Source organism: Falco cherrug, chromosome 19 (assembly GCF_023634085.1).
Source record: "Falco cherrug isolate bFalChe1 chromosome 19, bFalChe1.pri, whole genome shotgun sequence".
NCBI classification, from domain to species: domain Eukaryota; kingdom Metazoa; phylum Chordata; class Aves; order Falconiformes; family Falconidae; genus Falco; species Falco cherrug.
Genome location: NC_073715.1, coordinates 3,834,830 through 3,854,977, shown reverse-complemented (window position 1 = coordinate 3,854,977; position 20,148 = coordinate 3,834,830). Strand labels below are relative to the sequence as shown.

At 42.7% G+C, this 20,148-nt stretch overlaps 1 protein-coding gene across 5 annotated transcripts in view; it reads left to right on the top strand.

Moving 5' to 3' along the window:
• Positions 1 to 20,148, top strand: part of ASH1L (ASH1 like histone lysine methyltransferase) — a 64,226-nt gene that overhangs the window by 10,280 nt on the left and 33,798 nt on the right. For 2 of the 5 annotated variants that reach the window (XM_055696549.1, XM_055696550.1), the window contains exons 3-4: positions 6,525 to 11,274; positions 17,691 to 17,792. In XM_055696549.1, the coding sequence (XP_055552524.1) occupies positions 6,525 to 11,274; positions 17,691 to 17,792 (4,852 nt within the window). Of the gene's footprint in view, positions 1 to 2,700; positions 2,892 to 6,524; positions 11,275 to 17,690; positions 17,793 to 20,148 lie in introns of all 5 variants that reach the window. The other 3 variants (XM_014276295.3, XM_055696552.1, XM_055696551.1) reach the window with 3 other exon arrangements.

The following is a 20,148-nucleotide window of genomic DNA, read 5'->3' as shown; positions in this document are numbered from 1 at the left end:
TAATTTGTATTTAAACTCAGATGGTGATAGCATGGATTCTTCATTCTTGATATCTTTGTTTACATACTAAGTTTTTCTTCAAGAAGTCCATCATGTTTCAAATGGTATTCAAAGTTGGGAAACAAATAGGACTGATATTATTAAATAATATTGATATTGTATGTGGTACCATATAACTTTTTAATTCCAGCTATTTTAAGTGGAGTTACTCCTGCTCCTTGTCTGGTGAACAACCTAAATGTTTAGTGTAGAGAAGCGCAGATCTGTTGCATTAGATTTGCATTACTTAAAATAGTTTCAAATCCCTGACTAATGGTAATGCACTTCAGATACTCCGCTCTCTCACTCGAATTGTACTGAAATGGTTTTCAAGTTGTTTAACTCTGTATGTTCCCTGCCATTCCGGCACTTTGGGTTGTTGGAAATGATGCTTTGCAGCATCCTACTGATAGTGAGCAAGTGTGATTTAGAAGTGTCTTTGTAGAAAGAAATTATAAACATGGTTTAAAACTATTGCATGCTTTGAATATAATACCTGAAGGACTTTTTTTTTTTTTTCATACTGCAATGAAATAAAGCAGGTTTTAGCGCTGCAAATTACGCTTCAGAAAATAAAAGTGATCACTTAATCTTTCCTTTTGGTGGAGAAGAGGGGGGGGAAAAACAAACATATGACCAATTCGGAATAAGGTGTGGCAATACTTTGAGCTGTGCACCTCAGCTCTCTGTACCTTTAAAGGAGGAATAAAGAATTTGAACAAAAATTTAGTATTTGCAGTATATGCAGTTAACCACCAAGATATAAAGGGAAGTAGTGGAAATCTTCACCTGGGAATATCAGTGTAAAAGTTAAAATAGTAGGGAGATACTTCGCACTCCCATCTGTGGCAGTTATGCCTCTTTCTCAAGCTTAGTGCTCAAAAGGACGCTTTAAAACTTGGGGAATGTCTTCAGTTGTGTTAATAGAGGGTTTACCTTAATTCTGAGAGGTGAGTGAGTAGGTGAGGTGGGTAACTTGTATATTAACAATTTGTCCTCCAGAAATGTGTACGCAAAACAGTTAATAGTCTTCTGAAGAGAAAATCATAGAACAGAGAGACCAGGAAATGGCCAAGTTTCCCAGGTGTTAAGAGAAACAACATTAGAAGTTACTGTAATGGCAAAGCAGTATTCAGTTTGCTTTTTGACACTGAATAAGAAACTAGATTTCTTGCTTTCAGAGGAGTGTCCTGTGACAGACAGACTTTGCTATATGGCCAGTGTACCTTTCCTAAGCCTGAAAACCTAAGCCCTGAATACAAATTTTGTTTCTGTTAGTTTTAGCACAAGAACGTGTGAATGGTTTACCTATGCTTGCAAGGTAAATGTAGCCAGTGATACAGCAAAGTTGCATTCGTTAAGTTTTAGAAAATAGGAAGGCAAAAAGTGGTAGTAACAGCCTGTTGTAATTCTAAAATAGTCATGGTAAAACAGTGAAGCAAGTTGGAACATGTCTTTTGCTCCATCTCCTTATTTCTGTGTAAAAGTGCTGAGTGCGGTATTCTGTAGTTCTTTCTATTGCCCTTGGTTATGTAGGGAAACTCTACAGGAAAGTTTGCTGATGAAATCACAGCCACTAACTGCAGATTTTCAAGCAAAAAAGTAACAAAGCTAAATAAGTGGTTTGTTTTCTTTTGGAGTAGCTCAACATTTTCTGCAGGATCTGGGACATAAGTTTTTTGTCTCAGACTAATTGCACAAAGTCTTTTTTTCCCTGGTGGTTAGCTAAAACTTCCTTTTAGAAAAGACTAAAAAGTCTTGGTGGTGAAAAATCAACAGCAAACACTTTCAGTCATTATTATTTGGGGAACTTGTATAGAATATATTGATGCCACAACTACACAAACAATTTCTGTGATCCTTCTGAATGCTCATTTGAATTACAGCCTGGGCCTTGGCCAGAAGTACAATAGCTAAAATAATAATGGGTAAATCTCTCTCTCTGTCTTTCTCTCTCTGTCTTTCTCTCTATATATACATATAAAAAACCCTCATTGCTTGCTGGTAGTTCTCAAGAGAATTAACAAACAAAATTTTCATTAACAATCTGTTTTCTTCTATTTCAGCTTTTGGAAGCTGAGACTATCTTGCATTTCCTAATTTGGTTGTAGTGTTAGAAGTATGAATTTTACAATAGACTTGTTCTTGTGAAAGATTATTTACTCCTAAGCATTTTGCAAATAAGTACCAATAATGATAACAGTAAATAATAATCTGGTAGTAATAAACCTTGAGAACATGCTGTAGTGTAGCAATGAATGCCTTTTTTAGATGTAAAGGCAGTTTTTTGCTGTTAGTGCCTGTGATAATTCTGGAATGATTGATTATAACCTGTTAATAGTTTATATTGAAATAACCTGAAATTTTTACTCCTCAAATTAGTGATGCAGATCTAGAAACCATATGTCTGCATAGAAGATTTAAAATTTTAGATTCAGCTTAGTGCAGAATTAACAATAATACCAATTTTATAAAAACTTACATGTTTTATGTAACTGCTTTGGGCAGTTCTTTTGTTGGATAGAGTTTTAGGGCAGCCAGTTATTATTTTTAGGGCATATATTTAGGGCAGCCAGTTAAAGATTGCACAGGAATAAATGTTTTCATTTTTAAAGCACAAAATGGTTTTTATTGTAATGTAATCTAGACCTTTTTAAACAGCTTTGCACCTAGATGAAACCTACCATCCGAAAGCCAGAGTAATGTAGGATGAGTCTAGAAGTCTTGACTGAAAACGTGTATAATCCAAGAAAAATTGTTTTAGACTTATATGGTCATTGTCAACTTGGCATTGCAACATAGAGGCATCAGCGAAGAAGCTTGAAGTGTGTGCTTGTTTGCAGACGTATGAGGTGAGTCGGATGGATGAAACATCTAGAAGATGTTAGGGTTTGGGGGGGGCAGGTTTTGATTTTTTTCTGCGAGTGATTTAATAGTCCTCACAGACCTATCTGCATTAAACTCTGACGCTTTCTCTGATACAAAACTGTGCATTTCAAGTCAAACAGTGAAGCAGGGCGCTGTGCTCCCTGGAACCGCAAGATTGAAACGAGAATGCGCTGCATTTAAGGCCAGCTTCCAGCACCAGGAGCAAAACGAAAACAAGAGGCTAGATAGGCATTTGTAGAGCTGTGCATGAACGTGGCCACGGCAGCTGCTGAAGCTTGGAAGTGCTGTACGCACTGAAAGCACTCTGTAACTTGTTTTGGACTTCACCATCTCTCCTTCCCATCTGATGGAGTGATTGTTTGTGCAATAGAAGTTATTTCAGGAAAGCGTGGCACCTTTTTTGTCTCCAGTGCAGTAGGACGTATCATGGCTGCTCCCCGCCTCCCAGCTGTATGTTTTGTGAGTATGAGGGTGGCTAAGTTGAGGGGAAGTTCCTGAAATGTGATGCTCCAGCATAATTTACATAAGATTGCAGCTGCCACAGAAAAGCTGGGCTAAGTGCCAAACTATTCTCCACAGACCACAGTCTCTTTTACGCCACAGCTTTAAAACCAGTAACCGATAGGACTGGTGGGTTTTGTTCTACAACTGCAGCAGGTTCAGAGACATCCAGCCCCAACCGATGTGACCCCAACCAATGCTCGGGGCCACCCTCCCCCAGGATAAGAACTTTGATCAGTGACATATCACTGCTCTTGTGAAATCTTGTTTACTTTCTGGAAACATACTTGGGCTGGTAGGGCAGCGATCATAACAGCTGGTGGAATTTAGCTTCTCGTACATCAAGGATTTTAGCGTGGACCTGGTAAAGAAATAGGCAGTGATCAAGGCTAGGCTGAGACATGTGGGGTGATCTGTTTTCACTCGTTTTTACATAACCTTATTAAAAATGCTTGCAGTTGGAGTGTACCACCACTTACAGCTGTTGCTGGTAGGCTTGTACTGATGCTGGTGTAAGCTGAGAGGATTTCGTCAGATTGTGAGCAGTGTATTCAAATTCTTTTCTTCCATTGTTGCCTTCATGCAGAAGATGTCTTTGTTATTCCTGAAGTTTGTGGTTGTGCACTACTTAGGTTTAATTTTTATCATCTGTTTGCAGTAGTCTTATTCTTTCTGTATGATACTTCTCAGTGATACCAATGCCTCCCATTCAATTTAACAGAAAATTTGAAATTCTTAGTAATACGGAATTGCAAGAAGGAATTCTGACTCTATGCTCTGTGTTGGCTGGTTTTTATAATGCTTTTGCAGCTACTGCAGCAGTCAGATGAGCACAGCTTTCTCTGAAGATTAGGTATTTTGATCAAGATGTCTATATTAACACCACCACCATCCCCAAAAATGCTTCTGTTAATCATACTGATTATTAAGTGGCTTTATGGGGAAAAAAATGATTTCTCATATAAAAATTTTTGGGTTAAAATGCTGAGAGAATTACGAACTTTTTTGACTTCCTGTCTGTCATCTCAAATAGACTCTTCTTGGTTTGTTTTTCATGTTCTTTGAAATAATTTTCAGTGTGCTTGGAAAATTCACTCACCCTAGACGAGAAAAAAATTTTCCAGGGCAAATGCCTTCAGCTTTCAAAGAATCCTTGTTTGATGCTGAAGTCATGTTTTTAAAATCTTGGCATCTTATTTAGATCAAAGCTAGTGTTCCGAAGGGTTTTCTTATGTATGCATGTATGTATTTATTTAAATACTTAATAAAGCTTCCAAGCTCTTTGTTTGGAAGCAAGAGTGGTTAGGAAAAAGTGGAGCCTAACATGAAGCATTTGATACTCAGAAATGGTAAAATATGAGAAGACAACAGAAGCTGTCTAGTAAGGTAGCAGACTATACAGGAGAATTAGGAGAAAGAAGAAGGAAGAGAGTGTATACACAGGTGGCTCAGCAAATACAGGAACGAAGAGTTGAATTCCCAAGTCAGTTGGTGAATTTTTCAAATGTGTCTGAAGCCCACTGAACAAAGATTAAAATTTAGTTCCAAAGTTCATTTCAAAACTTAAGACCATAGAAAAGAGGATGTAACTCTATGGAGGTTTTCATTCAGGTTGATCAGAAAGACTAATACTATTTAGTTAATATCTGTAGCACTCGGAGTCTACTCCAGGTATGTCCAAGAGCATCAGCAGAATTGGTCAGATTCCAGATTTGGAGTCAGGTTGTGTGTCCTGCTGACTCGATAGTTTCCACCTAAGTGCCAGGCCTGGATGTGGGCAGCAGGGAACACACCTCTTGCTCCATGCCTGCGGGAAGGCAGCCGCTCGAGGTCTGGAGTGCCTGGCTGTGCGCTGCAGAGGCTCTGACAGCTGAGGCAGCGCATTAGCCAAGCAGCTACTTCCCATCTCCAGGAAACTGCCAGACTGAATCCAGCTTGCAGCCTTCTGTTTAAGCCATGCTGGTGTAGCTTACCGAACAAGTACTTTGTTCATGATCAGCACCAAAGTTTGCTGTTTATCAAATGATTTCAAAGGAATCCAGGCTATATCTTTCTTCGGCATAGCTATGGCCAACCATAGTTACCGTTTTGTAAAATTTGATAAATCTTATGCTGACTGTAATCAAGTACAGTGCCATCCAATTGTCTTACTAATTTTTACTGCAGAGGGATAAATAGGTGTGGCGTTGATGCCCTTTGCCCTTTATGCTTGAGAAAGTAGATCCCAGTAGGTTTTCAAATAGTGTGCATATGCAATTATCCCATAAGCAATCAGTCTTCCTTTCTTAGCCCCTGCTTGGGGTGAGTGTATCCCATGCGTTTCAGAGATGTGCTGGGCACTGTATGTATGGAAAAATGTCCTTCCAAAATAAAAGATTAATTTATTGAGATGTTCCTAATAGGATTTATTGAGTGTTGCAGGTTTTCTTAAACTTTACAGAATACATCTCAAATCCGGTTAGGTCAGAACTGAACATGACTTCACAAGTTTCATTTAGGCCATGCGTGGTGTGTGTCCATCCGTCCCGTCCCATACAAACCACAGAAGAATTTGACTTATTTTAGTACTGTCAGCAGTCTGCTGTGAGGAGAACCTGTTACTACAGTGGCTGGAGGATATCGTGGGACAAGACTGAGAAGCACTGGTGGAGCTGTGCATGGACAGGTTTACACGATGCCTGCCCTTGCAGTGTGTTGCTCAGCTGCTTGTGAGCATGTGAGATCTTCACGTGCTATCGCACTATATATAGTTAGCCCCATACATAATTGTTAGTGTTTTGTTTGGGGTTTTTGGTTTGGTTTTTTTTTTTTTCATAAACACCAACAGTATTTTTAGAGAATGTTTATAATTGGGGGACAGATTAAATGGTTTATGTTTCAGGACTGGGAGCAAGTTTGATTTAACATCAGGAAAGCCTTAACGTGTCCGCTGAAATATATTTGTTTTAAAATTAATAGGATCATGAAGCATGTGTTTATATAGTCACCATATTATCAAAAGCAGGTATTCATCACCTCAACATAAAAAGATAACAGTGTTACTCTTGAGTCTTTGTGCTCTGTTCCTAAAGTTTTTTTTTTTTATTAACTTCTAGGACCCTTCAAAGTCGTACAAGAAAGCTGGAGAAGTTGCAACAGTTGAATTACATGTGGAAGAAGGTATACAAGTAGAAACAAATCCTTTATCTAAGAAAGTTTCCCCATTGCACTCTGAAATGACAGATTATATAAAGTCATCTCCTCCGACTCTTACCAGTAGCCATAATTCTGACTTAAAGGATAGAACACAAATTAACGGAGCAACAACGGTAACAGAAAAATTGGCTCAACTTATTGCAACTTGTCCTCCTTCAAAGTCTTCCAAAACAAAGCAGAAGAAGCCTGGAAATGGATCTGCGTCTGGTTTGGTTAAAGACTCTGGGAAGAAGCTACCAGGAACCATAACTGCGAGTGGGTTAGTTAATAAAGATTTGGTAAAGAAATTGCCAGGATCTGGTATCGCCGTTGGATTGGTTAACAAGGACTCAGGGAAGAAGCCATTAGGGATTGGTAGTGCAGCCATATTGGTTAACAAAGACTCTGGGAAGAAGCCACAAGGGATCGGCCCATTAATTGGATCGGTTAACAAGGACTCTGGAAAGAGACCACCAGGGATCAGCACTCCGACTGGGTTAGTTAGCAAGGACTCTGGAAAGAAACAGCCAGTGACCAGCTCTGCGGTTGGATTGATCAGCAAAGATGTTGGGAGGAAACTTCCAGGTATCGGCACTCCAGCTGGATTGACTAATAAGGAGTCTGTCAAGAAGCCAGTAGGGATTGGCACTCCAGCAGGATTGATTAACAAGGATGCTGGGAAGAAGTTGTTGGGAATAAATAGTCCTACAGGATTGGTTAACAAGGATTCTGGGAGAAAGATGCCAGGGACTGGCAATACGACAGTTCTGACGAACAAAGACTCTGGAAGGAAGACACCAGGGATTGGCAGCCCAGTGGGGCCAGTTAACAAGGATGCTGGGAGGAAGATGCCAGGGATTAGCAGTCCAGTGGGATTGGTTAGCAAGGACTCTGGAAAGAAGCCAGCAGGAATCGGCAGTCCGGTTGGTTTGGTTAACAAGGACTCTGGAACTCTGAAAGCAGACTCTGTTGCGCCTGCCGCGGAGCCCTTTAAGCTTCCTTGCAATTCAAACCTCAGTAGCCTTGAAAGCCATGAGACTACAGATTTATTGAAGGAAAATACTGCTAGCAAAACATTTGAGAAGCATATTATGAGACAGAATAAAGAAAGTATCTTGGACAAATTTTCGATTCGGAAAGAAATTGCTGATGTAGGCAAAGAGATGTTTAATGAAGGAATCTGCGTTCCACAGGATGCTTACTCAACCAGTGAAAAAGGGATTTATGAAACATCTAAGCATGAAAAACAGCCTCCCGTATATTGCACTTCACCAGACTTCAGAACAGGAGGTGCTTCAGATGTATCGACAGCAAAGTCCCCATTTAGTGCAGTAGGAGAGGGAAATCTCCCATCGCCATCACCCACTGTGTCTGTTACCACCTTAAACAGGAGCCTCTCAACAACGTCTTCACAGTTAGCATCTAACCCGCTGCATTTAAGTTCCACAGCAGATCTCTTGGAAGGTATTTCAGATCAGATTGGCAAAACTCAGTTTTCTTCTGACAGTACACTTCTGAATATAAACAGAACATTGAACCATACGCTGAGCACCGATTTTAAAGGTGCTGATAAGGATTTAAATGATTCAAAAGCTACTTACGTAGAAACTTCAAGAACTAGTCCTTCTACAGGGAAAAAGCCCATTTTGGCAGCTGAAACAAGCATTCATGCTACTGTCACCCCTTCAGTGGTTAGCTTTACAAGCTTGTTTAGTAGCAAGCAGTTCCTAAAGATTGGTGCAATAGCTGCATCAGATAAATCCTGCCAAGGAGCGAAAAATCTGAGCACTTCTCAGCAGTCAAAACCTTTAAAGAAAAGAAAAGGAAGGAAACCACGATGGACTAAGGTGGTGTCAAGAAGCACATGTCGACCTCCCAAGGGTCTAGAACTAGAAAGGTCAGAGCTTTTTAAAAACATTTCATACAGTGCACTATCAAGCAGTAATTTGGAGCAGGCCAAATTCTTGAAAAACATAGGATCTTCTTCATTTGTGGAGCATGAATTTGTCAAACATCAGTTGCCAAAACTGAATGAAGCTAATGGACAGTCTCTTGCGCTGTTAGCTGAGACTGAAAAGCAAACTCAAAAGTTCTACAGTACTCACAAACAACCCTCCAGTTTGTGTATGTCAGATGATTTCTTACCTGACATGTATAAACCCAAAAGAGGAAGACCTAAATCCAAGGAGATGCCAGAGCTCGAAGGTCCCCCCAAAAGAACTCTAAAGATCCCAGCATCAAAAGTCTTTTCAGTGCAGTCAAAAGAAGAGCAAGAACCTCCCATTTTGCAGCCTGAAGTAGAAATTCCCTCCCTAAAACAGAGCTTATCAGGACAACCTTTTCCTAAAAAGAGAGGGAGACCTAAAAGACAGATCAGGTCATCAATTAAAATGAAGCCACCTATTCTTTCTGTGGCACCTTTTGTTGGAACAGATAACTCGAGCAAGATAGGGTCTGAGAGCGATCAGCATCGAACTGGGGATTTTTTTGAGAGAAAGGACCAGCTCCGAGGGCCAGAAGAAGTCCAAAAACCTAATATTTGTAGCATGACTGATTTGGAAGTAGACTCAGACAGAAAAGTTGCCAAGAGAAATAATGGACAGTTAATGAAAACAATTATTCGAAAAATAAATAAAATGAAAACTCTGAAGCGAAAGAAGCTTTTGAATCAGATTCTGTCTAGTACAGTGGAACCAAATAACAAAGGGAAAGTGCAATCTAAACTCCACAATACAGTGTCAACTCTTGCTGCCACATTTGGTTCAAAATTAGGCCAGCAAATAAACGTCAGCAAGAAAGGAACAATTTATATAGGAAAAAGGAGAGGAAGGAAACCTAAAGCTGTGCTGAACGGCATTTTAACTAGCAGCTCTGCCAGTTTGACAGTTCTTGAGAAGTCTGCTCAACAAGCTCCTGGTACATCACTAGGACAAGTACTTCCCCATTTGCTGCCTTCAACAGCTAATAATTCAGAGATTCTTCCATCTCCAGTCTGCTCCCAGTCTTCTGCAGTGAGCGGGGGACAGAGCCCTGTCAGCAGCGATGCAGGATTTATTGAGCCCAGCTCAGTGCCGTATTTACACATACACTCCAGACAAGGAAGTGTTGTTCAGACACTTGCAATGAAAAAAGCTGCTAAGGGAAGGAGGAGATTATCTCCACCTACATTGCTGCCAAACTCTCCTTCTCACTTGAGTGAGCTGACATCCCTGAAAGAAGCCACTCCTTCCCCGGTAAGCGAGTCTCACAGCGATGAGACGATTCCCAGCGACAGTGGAATAGGAACAGATAACAACAGTACTTCAGATCGAGCGGAGAAGTTTTGTGGGCAAAAGAAGAAAAGGCATTCCTTTGATCATGTTTCCCTTATTCCACCTGAAACTTCCACCGTTTTAAGTAATCTAAAAGAAAAGCATAAACACAAATGTAAGCGCCGCAGTCATGATTACCTTAGTTATGACAAAATGAAGCGACAGAAGCGAAAAAGGAAAAAGAAGTATCCTCAGCTTCGAGGTAGGCAGGACCCAGATTTCCTTGCTGAATTAGAAGAATTAATAAGTCGGTTAAGTGAAATTAGAATAACCCACAGAAGTCACCATTTTATACCCCGAGATTTACTGCCTACCATTTTTAGGATAAATTTCAATAGTTTCTATACCCATCCTACTTTTCCTTTAGATCCTTTGCACTACATTAGAAAACCCGATTTAAAGAAAAAGAGAGGCAGGCCTCCAAAAATGCGGGAGGCTATGGCAGAAATGCCTTTTATGCATAGTCTCAGCTTTCCTCTCTCCAGTACTGGGTTCTATCCCTCTTATGGCATGCCTTACTCTCCTTCTCCCCTTGCAGCTGCTCCCATAGGCTTAGGTTATTATGGAAGGTACCCTCCTACTCTTTATCCTCCTCCGCCTTCTCCTTCTTTTACTACCCCCCTGCCACCACCTTCCTACATGCATACAGGCCATTTGCTTCTCAATCCCACCAAATATCACAAGAAGAAACATAAACTGCTACGCCAGGAGGCTTTCCTCACGACAAGTAGGACTCCGCTCTTGTCAATGAGCACGTACCCCAGTGTTCCACCTGAAATGGCTTATGGCTGGATGCTTGAACATAAGCATAGACATCGCCACAAACACAGAGAACATCGTTCTTCTGAACAACCACAGGTTTCCATGGACACTATAACAGCTAATAGCTCTTCTAGAACAGTTCTGGAGTCCTTGAAGCGCTACAGATTTGGGAAGGAGGCTGTTGGTGAGAGGTACAAACATAAAGAGAAACACAGATGTCACATGTCTTGTCCACACCTGTCACCTTCAAAGGGTTTGCTAAGCAGAGATGAACAGTGGGTCAGGAGAGAGCCTTCAGAGTCTAGTTCTTTAGCACTGGGATTGCAGACACCGCTACAGATAGACTGTTCAGAAAATTCCCCAGGTCTGTCCCTGGGGGGATTTACTCCAAGCTCTGAGCCAGCCAGCAGCGATGAACACACAAATCTTTTCACAAGTGCAATAGGCAGCTGCAGAGTCACAAACTCTACCAGCACCAATGGACGTAAAAAATTAACTGACAGCCCTGGACTCTTCAGTGCACAAGACACCTCGCTAAATCGACCTCTCAGAAAGGAACCGTTGCCTTCTATTGAAAAGGCGTTACAGCCGCTGTCAGGTAAGGGAGCTCTCATTGCGCGTACTTCCCTTGAATCTTGCTATTTTGTTCTACCAAACATGCGCTAGAAAGGGATGGCAGGTGTAGCTGTGGCTTGGTAGGACTCTTTCAGTGTTGAATTTCAGTACTACTCTTGCTTTCGCAAGCGTCTCTATTCTGGTAAAGCACTGTTCCATGCAGCATTTGGTACAGATTAACATCGTGTCTCCTCCAGAGCTGCTTATGGGATTGTGTAAGTACCTCTTCCCACCAGATTTTCCTTGCTTTGTTATAGCAGTATATAAAGTTATGCTAAGGATGCTTTCTCATGAAAAGGTCTTTTTCCTTGCAATTTTAACTTTCTGGAGAAATGAGTTAAAATTTTGTGTGTTTTTTGATACTTTAAGAGCCTTGTTTCTGTTTGTCTTGAAGTTTGGTTGATTTGGTTTAGACTAGCTGTTGGTGCTACTGTTGTGAATAACCTTTCCATTTAAGAAAATGTTTCCTTTTCTTTTTGCATCTCCATTTTAGTTATTTTGATAATCTTTGCTACAGCATAGCTTTTGATCCTTGAGTTGCGGCCTCTAGCAGTACCTCAGAACAGTTGCTAAATGATGGTGGGAATGCCTAAGACCAAACCTTGTAATAACTGCTTTATTCATAGTTGGGAAACTCATCTTACATAGCCTCAAGCAAAACTGAAACAGAGCTAGCTCAGTCTGTATATGCAGAACATTGCAGTGATGCTGTCAGAGGGTTGCTGCTTAAGGAAAAGACCTCCACTCTGAAACTGTGTAAGATCACAATTATTTGCATAATATTAAGGAGAAAAAAAATTTAATGTGAAATTCAAGACTTGACGAAGCTATATTATACATTGCTTTCCCTTCTGCCTTAAGTGTCACTTCATGCTGTAGTTTATTATTACAGATGTTTGTGGGAATAGTTTTCACATTTTATCCACTTCTGTTTTAATTGCCAGGGACACATTGGTGAGACCACATAACAAAGATAACCTGCGAAAGATAAAAGTGTGGCTTGTGCTCTGACTTGCTTACTTCTGATGTGTGAAGGAAGTCTGATAGCTTCTCTCCCCTCCCTCCAACACATACCTACACTCTCCCTTGAAATTTATATCATTTGTCAAAAAGCACTTGTGATGTATTTCACAGAGCAAGAGCCAAGCAAAAAACCAGCTACCAGTAATGAATAAATACCTCCTCACATTCCTTACTCCCATCTTCCTTGTTTTCTTGTGATACTCCTGCTCTGATGCCTCTCGCCACCCCCCTGCTCTGGCCACATATGTATGGAAGGGGTTTTTCTCTTTTTTTTTTTTTTTTTTTTTTTTTTATTTTGGCATTTGAGGGGGTAGCATTTTGGTTCTTTATTTTAAGGGCAGTTGGATGTAGCTGGTTTTTTCTACAAGTTCATATTCCTTCATACTATTTCATGTTACTAAAACTGCTTGGGGCAGGGGGCAGTCAGGAGAAAGCAATAAAGCCATGAGATTGCTTCTCCTGCAGCCATGGAAAGAAAAATTCAAAGCGCACTAGGTCACCAAAAGGGTTAAATTTGGCTCAGAGAAGTGAAGAATTGGTTGTGGTAGCTTGTGCAGTTCTGGGAATTTCCTGAGGATTTCCATTACAGTGAATGATCTGACTTGGGTTTTTATGAGGAACAACCTAATTAAGGGAAAAAGCAGAGATGTTTTAAGCTGAAACCTGCTGGTGGAGGTTCTGAATCGCTCTCCCTCTCACAGTCTGTTTGACTGGTTCCTCAGATGCCGTGTATCGCTTTCAGTGAGTCCATTTCCTGCAATGGAAACCAGCTGTGTTCATTGTGAGGCTGGCTTTCAGCTCAGTATTCATCGCATTCACAAGGAGCTCCTAATGCCCTGCGTCATGTGCATGCGGTGCATCTGAAAACTTAAAACTGCATTGAGTAAAAGGCCCCAGCAAAGTAAAAAGACTGGCTTTTTTTTTTTTAAGATGGGTGTCAAGTTGCATGTTGTGTTTTGGTTTTTTGTTTTTAACTGTAGTGCTGAACTGTGATTCTGAAACTATTACCATGAAAGACTTCAGATGTTTTTGTGCACTTCAGAAAATAGCACAGATGGAGAAAAAACCTGCGATGCATCAAAGATTGTTTATTTATTAAACCACATGCAATTTAGGTGCATGGTGGAGAGAACGCTGAATCAGAGCAGTTACAACGAGCAGTCAGAGACCAGCATCGGAGAATACCTTCTGAAATTGTGCTGAGCGATATGTAGGGGATATTCATGATAGTTTATTTCAAAGTATCCCATATGGAAAATACGCTTCCTTTCCATGGACTTGTGAACCTTGCCTGGTTGAATGAACTCAACCAATTCTTTCTATGGTACTAGGTGGTGCTTTTCAGAGATAGCCCGTGTCCAAGATGTTATTAGAAACGTGCATCTTTTGGCAAACAGGGCTCTAGCGAAAGCCGGTATTTCATAGAGACAGAAGTTTACATGCTGTAGGCGTTTCGTGCAGGTGGTGTGCACACGCGTTGTGCCAGCGAAGGTCACCAGGCCCTGATGTTTCGTCTTTAAGGTTTTCGTAGGATGCTGTTACCTGTTCATCCGATGTTCGCAGTGGTCTTCAGTAAATTTGTGCAGCTTCACACCACGGGTTATTTCAAGTTACGGATAGATTATTATAAACCCGTCTGGGTGTGCTGCTCACAGTTCCTGGAAGGAAAGGCAAAGAAAATCACGGGCAGCCGTTCGGTGGACAGCGGTGCAGGGGCCGAGGTCGTTACTGCCGTCGTTCCATCTGAAGGCGAAAGGGCCGGGGCAGGCCTGGGGTAGGGTAGGGCAGGGCCGGGGGCAGGCCTGGGGCAGGGCAGGGCCGGGCCGGGGCAGGCCTGGGGCAGGGCAGGGCCGGGCCGGGGCAGGCCTGGGGCAGGGCAGGGCCGGGCCGGGCCGGGGCAGGCCTGGGGTAGGGCAGGGCAGGGCCGGGGCAGGCCTGGGGCAGGGCAGGGCAGGGCCGGGGGCAGGCCTAGGGCAGGGCCGGGCCGGGGCAGGCCTGGGGCAGGGCAGGGCCGGGCCGGGGCAGGCCTGGGGCAGGGCAGGGCCGGGCCGGGGCAGGCGGCGCTGTTCCACGCGGGCGGAGCCGTCTCGGTGGGACCCCCTGCCCCGCGGCGACGCGGGTGAAGCTCGGCGCTGCCGGCCGCTGGCCCGGCGATGGGAGCTGAGCCACGGGCGGGGCCGGCCGGCGGGAGCGCGGGCCGGGAGCATGGAGCCGGGGCACGGCCCGGAGCAGGGCCCGTTGCAGGGGCGGCAGCACCGGGCCACGCCGTCGGGCAGCGGCGCCCTCTGCCGGCCGCTGCCTGTGCCGCGGGAGCCGCTGCGGCCGAGGCCCGGCGGCCGCCCTTGCCCGTAGCGGCGCGGTTCGGGGTGGGGGTGCCGGTGCCACAGGGCCCCCCCGGAGCGCTGGCTGGAGCTCGGCAGCGGTAGCTGCCACCCGGGGTGGGCTGGAGTCCGCGAGGGAATGAGCACTACGTCTGCGACGGGAAGGAGACCTCTAGGACGTGAACATCATCTGGCCCCAAAGGCAGTTACCGACAGCTTTGCCATGCGGTCCCCCACATTCTTTCCCCCCCTACCCCCCGTTATAGCCTGTTTCTGCTTAGAACAGTTATTCCTGCTGTATAATTCCTTCTTTTTTTTTTTTTTTTTTTTCTCTTTGAGGTTCCAGGGTATTTGTGTTAATCTACACTTTATGAAATCAATGCATCTTGTAGTTTCTCAGTAGGAAAATTCATTCTGGAATAAAACCCCAGGTGACTGCTCTTTCTAGTACTAAGCAACCACGTGCAGTCTCCCCGCACAGCCCTGCTGCTGCTTCTATTTTACCGGCGTGTTGTAGAAACGGAGAGCACAGGAGCCCTCTTTAAGAGCCCACCAGCACCATATCTGCATCAGGATGCCATGCAGGAAAATCAGAAAATCTTCACCACAAACATGATTTGCGACTTGGGACAATGTCCAGCAGCCTCACGATTGTGCCTGTGTTGAGAAGAGTTAAAGAAAAAGAAAACTATTCCTCTACCTTGTCAAGAAGTTAGAGTATTTGGAAAAGTGATATTATTTCCTCTATCAGTCAGCCATATCTTAGGTGTCATACTGTGAGCCAGTAACACCCATGATAAAAAAAAATACCCAACCTTTGAGGCAGGACAGGGTCTCAGAAGAGATTTTCCTAAAGACTTCTGGTGAGTCCGTTTGGTGCATTATAAGATTCTCCCATCATCTTGTACTTTAGGGTCTCTATTCAGGCATTGAAGCAAATGGTCATTTGCAGAGTTGCTAATTTGTGGCCTTGATTTAGAGCATAACTTCAGTGGCCCACTCATTTCTTTGGAGTCTGTTATTAAGGAAAGATGAGGACAAAATGTGCAGCACTGAGCTTATTTAACACAAATGATATCTCAGAGTATGCATTAGATTTTATCTTCTAGAGATTTTAATGATGTGCATATTCTCATTCCGCACTTGCCACATGCATTCTTGCCTACGTGGTTTTTTATACTAGTATCTGGATTTTTAATATCTCAACATTTTCGTAATTTCAACATGCAGAATTTTCTACGAAATTTTAACAAATCCCACTGTCTTTGCTTTTAAGAGTATTTGGGTTCCTCTAAAAGTTTAACTTGTAGGGAAGTACAACAATTTACAGTAAGTAAATACATATATGTAAGAAAGAAAACAGAAACAGGTCTTTACTTGTTACCAACAAAGATGCCATTCCCAGTTTTCTCCCTTAATCTTTCAGTAGTCATCAGATTTCTATAGCTTTCAAGAATTGTTTTTAACTAATGAAAATTGTGATTGCCGCTGCCTGATGATACCTTGCAGTGATAAGCCAATATCTAATGATTTAACGAGTAATATAAAGCCCCGTGCATTCAGAACATATAGTGAAACATGTTTTGCAGGTGCCTAAAATCCAGTAATGTGTTACACTTGTTTGTGTGTAGATAATCATCTCCAGCATTTGTTTAGACCTGGCGGTTTTTACATATTTGCCATGACTGACCGAAGCAGAATTATTTTTTTTTGTGACAGGATCTTAAAAAGGAAAAGTTAACATAGCAAGAGACAAATCTAAAGTACTTTTTCTTAAGAATTTTTTTTCTAGCTTTTCAGCTTTCTGTAGTGCTTTACCTGAAGCAGTTCTGCTTGAGGAGTGGAAGAGAAATGCTTTTACAAAGCAAGGTGGATTGAAAATCGGCTGATCTGCCAGGCACAGAGGGTCGTGATCACAGTGACTGGAGGCCAGTGACTCACGGTGTACGCCAGGGATCGATACGGGGTCCAATACTATTTAACCTCTTCTCTAATGACCTGAATGATGGGACAGAGTGTGCCCTCAGCAAGTTTGCAGATGATACAGCTGAGAGGAGTGGTAGATGCACAGATGATTGTGCCGCTGTTCAGAGGGACCTTCACTGGCTGGCGGAATGGGCTGGAAAGACTCCTATGAGCAATGGCAACTTGAGCTGCATTATGAAGAGCGTTGCCAGCAGGTCAAGGGTGATGATTATTCCCCTCTACTCAGCCCTGGTGAGACCACATCGGGAGTGCTGCATACAGTTCTGGGCTCCGCAGTACAAAGACCGAGATGGACACACTGTAGTGAGTCCAGTGGAAGGCCACAAAGCTGACTAAGGGATTGGAGCATCTGTCATACGGAGAGAGGCTGGGGGAGCTGGGATTGTTCAGCCTGGAGAAGAGGATGCACGAGGGAGATCTTACCGATGTGTGCATATGCCTGATGGGGGCAAGTAAAGAGGAAGCAGCCACACTGTCCTCAGTGGTGCCCAGGGACAGGGCAGGAGGCAGTGAGCACACACTGAAGTACAGAAAAAATCTGTTCCTACATAAGAAAAAAGTGTCTTGCTGTAAGGGTGACTGAACTCTGGGTTGCAGAGTCTCCATCTCTGGAGATGCTGAAAACCCAACTGAACGAGGTGGCCCTGAGCAACCAGGTTGACCCTGGTTTGAGCAGAGTGTTTGTGGTCTTGGTAATCTGCAGGGGTCCTTTCCAAAGTCGACTGTTCTGTGAAAATGAAGGAATGAACTTAGGGAGTTCATATGAGAGTAGGAAATATGGGGATTTTTTCTGGGTTTTTTTACATAAAAACTAACACTCTGGTGATACTAAATGGCTTTTTCTCATGGCTTGTTTACTGTCCTACCTATGACATTACCCTTTAAGAAACTACTTCTTGATGGTCCATTTCTGTCCTTCTCGACCTATGTGCATCATAGCAAGCAAGTGTTCCTAAAAAGAAGAATAATCTTAGTCTGAGTATTTAGTATCTACAGCGTGTTGTATTGGCGCTGCCAGACTGAATTTTTTTTTTTTTTGTGCTTTCCTCTTCCCTGATCTGTTTTTCAGGCACTTTGCCAACACAGGACAAACCTTCCCAGAGGCAGTCAGAGAGCACAAACTGCAGCCCTTCCAGAAAGAGATCGACATCTGAGAGCACGTCTTCTACAGGCAAGTAATATTTGGTGGCCTCGGTTTTGGGACCACTGCTATTCTAAAATCTGTGCTACTGCAGACAGCTGAGACAGCATTGCTACAAGAACTTTAACAGCGGCAATATGTTCGTGGAGATACTGAATTTTTTCACATAAGTTTTACAAGTGCTGCACATTGGATTGTAGAATAGGGAAGCTTGAGCTGGCGCGTACAGAAGCAGCAGCATAGCTAAGGCAGAATGGGGTTTAGTTCCTCAGCAGGGTAAATTAGTCTTCATGAAGTTCAGTGTTTTAATGCTAGCAAGACCTGTGATGCTACAGTTAGTCAATGAATTAGATTTATAAAATAATTCCTCCATGGGGAAGGGCTTGACTTCTGCACTGTTCTGAAGGCAGATGGTTTTCTGCCCTTGGATAGATAACTGTTAGGATCAAACCGGGGTGTGCTGTTACATTTTCTTCGCAGCATGTGTGAATCCTGCTAAGGTGATGGAGGATGACAAGCAGCTCATCCCAGTCAGCGCTAATGATACAGTTGTGAATGAACCTAGGCAGGTCAAAACATATGGTAGGAGAGAGACGGAAGTACTGAAAAGCCTGGGAACTCTGATGGCATTCTCATCAGTTCTGTCAAATGAGGACCAAGTCTCAGATGCACAAAAGCATCATCAAGTTGCTTGCCAACAGGATACTGAGGGAGCTGGCTTTCTCAGCTATGGGGTGATGTACTGTGCAGGTTGCTGCTTGAGGAAGTCCGTCTTCATGAGGAAGGGAATGCACCTCTTGCTGCATTTTGAGCTTTTGTTTTTTAAGAAGGTCAGGCTTGTGCAGTCACACTGTGTGTGAATGCATGCGTGTTGCTATCTGTCACGGTTTCACACCTACAAAACTGTCGAATCCATTGGCAAAATTGTCAGGGGGAAGATGAGAAAATCCTCATTTCCTGTATGTCCCCAGCAAGTTGTCAGCCGTGTAGTAAAACCAGACTCTGTCTGCAGTCCCTCTGAGGAAAACGCAATGTGAACTTACTTACGATTAGACACAAAAAAGTCTGTAACATTGACTAATTTTGTAAGAAGCCCGGTTGTAGAAAGAGCTCCTGTTAGCAGCATTCAAACATTCTTAGACACTGAAGTTGATTGCAGATTTGTAGTAAACATGCTTAGGGCTGGTACTTACAGAACTAGTTATGATTTCCATAGAGGAAGAATGTGCCCAAACTGCTTTTCCTCCTGCCTTTGAACAGATACTTGCAACAGATGCTTTTTCAGCCTGTACTAAAGAAGGTCCTTTGCAGTGAAGAAGCATTCTCTCTTTTTCCTCTCTGTCTTGTTAACTTTCTTTTACTTACTCATTCTAAAGGGGCAGCTGCCATCGGTGTGAATCTGTGCCTAGGAAGGTGTTAAAAGTTCAGGCCTATTTTGTGCAGGAGAGCATAGGAATGAAATGAATCACAAGTTTATCAACTTCAAAGTCATTGAACTGATGATGCAGCTGAAAAGACCAGTCTTTGTTATATTTTCCGTAGATCTGGAATGCATGTGGGATTTCAGCACGTTTGTCAGAGAGCTCCTTTGTTACCAAGGGCTGCGAGTGTGCCTGACCGGGGCTGCAGCTGTTTTGGGGATCTCAGCCTTCAGTTGTCCCCTCCTTTTGGATCAGTTTCCAAACAGAAATCCTAGTTCAAGGACATCCATTAGACTTTGTGTCCAAATGCGTTGTGTTGTATAGTTTGGTTATCATTGGATGATGCAGCTGTTTGCAGAGCTCACTGTGCTAAGCAGATGGTGTTTCTGTGAGGAACCCGCAGCTCCATCCCAGTGTGTATTTAAAGACCATAAGAAAACAAAGGGTAATTTATTATTTCATCTAGAATTGAAGGCCGAAAGTGTAAATCCTTCCAGTTCTTTGGAAGTTGTTCAGGTTGCTAGGTTTTCTAAAGTAGGTTTACAGCAGTGACCTGACAAGTGTTTTTCTCTGTTCGTTTTTCACCCTGTAGGAAGAAAAATTGTTCATAGGAGGATTTTTAGAACTTGTGCTGATTCTTCCTTCTTTAAATTGTGCAGTCTCTAAAGCACATTTTCATTTGCACTTGCAAATTCATGACTTTGGAATCTTAATGAGGAATTTATTTCTCCAGAGTACCACACTTGGACTAGTAAGAACTAGGAACAGAAAATATTTATTTTAAACTGTTTGTGCTTTATCTTTGTCAGCTAATGCATAATCTCCCTCCTGTCAAGTGACAGAAACCCTTTTATAAAAAAATTTTGTTGCCTTTCCTTTAACATTACCTTTACACTAGTACATGCTTTTGAGTCTACAGCCTAGTTTAAGTTTAAGTAGATCTAATCTAAATAATTGGCCACAAT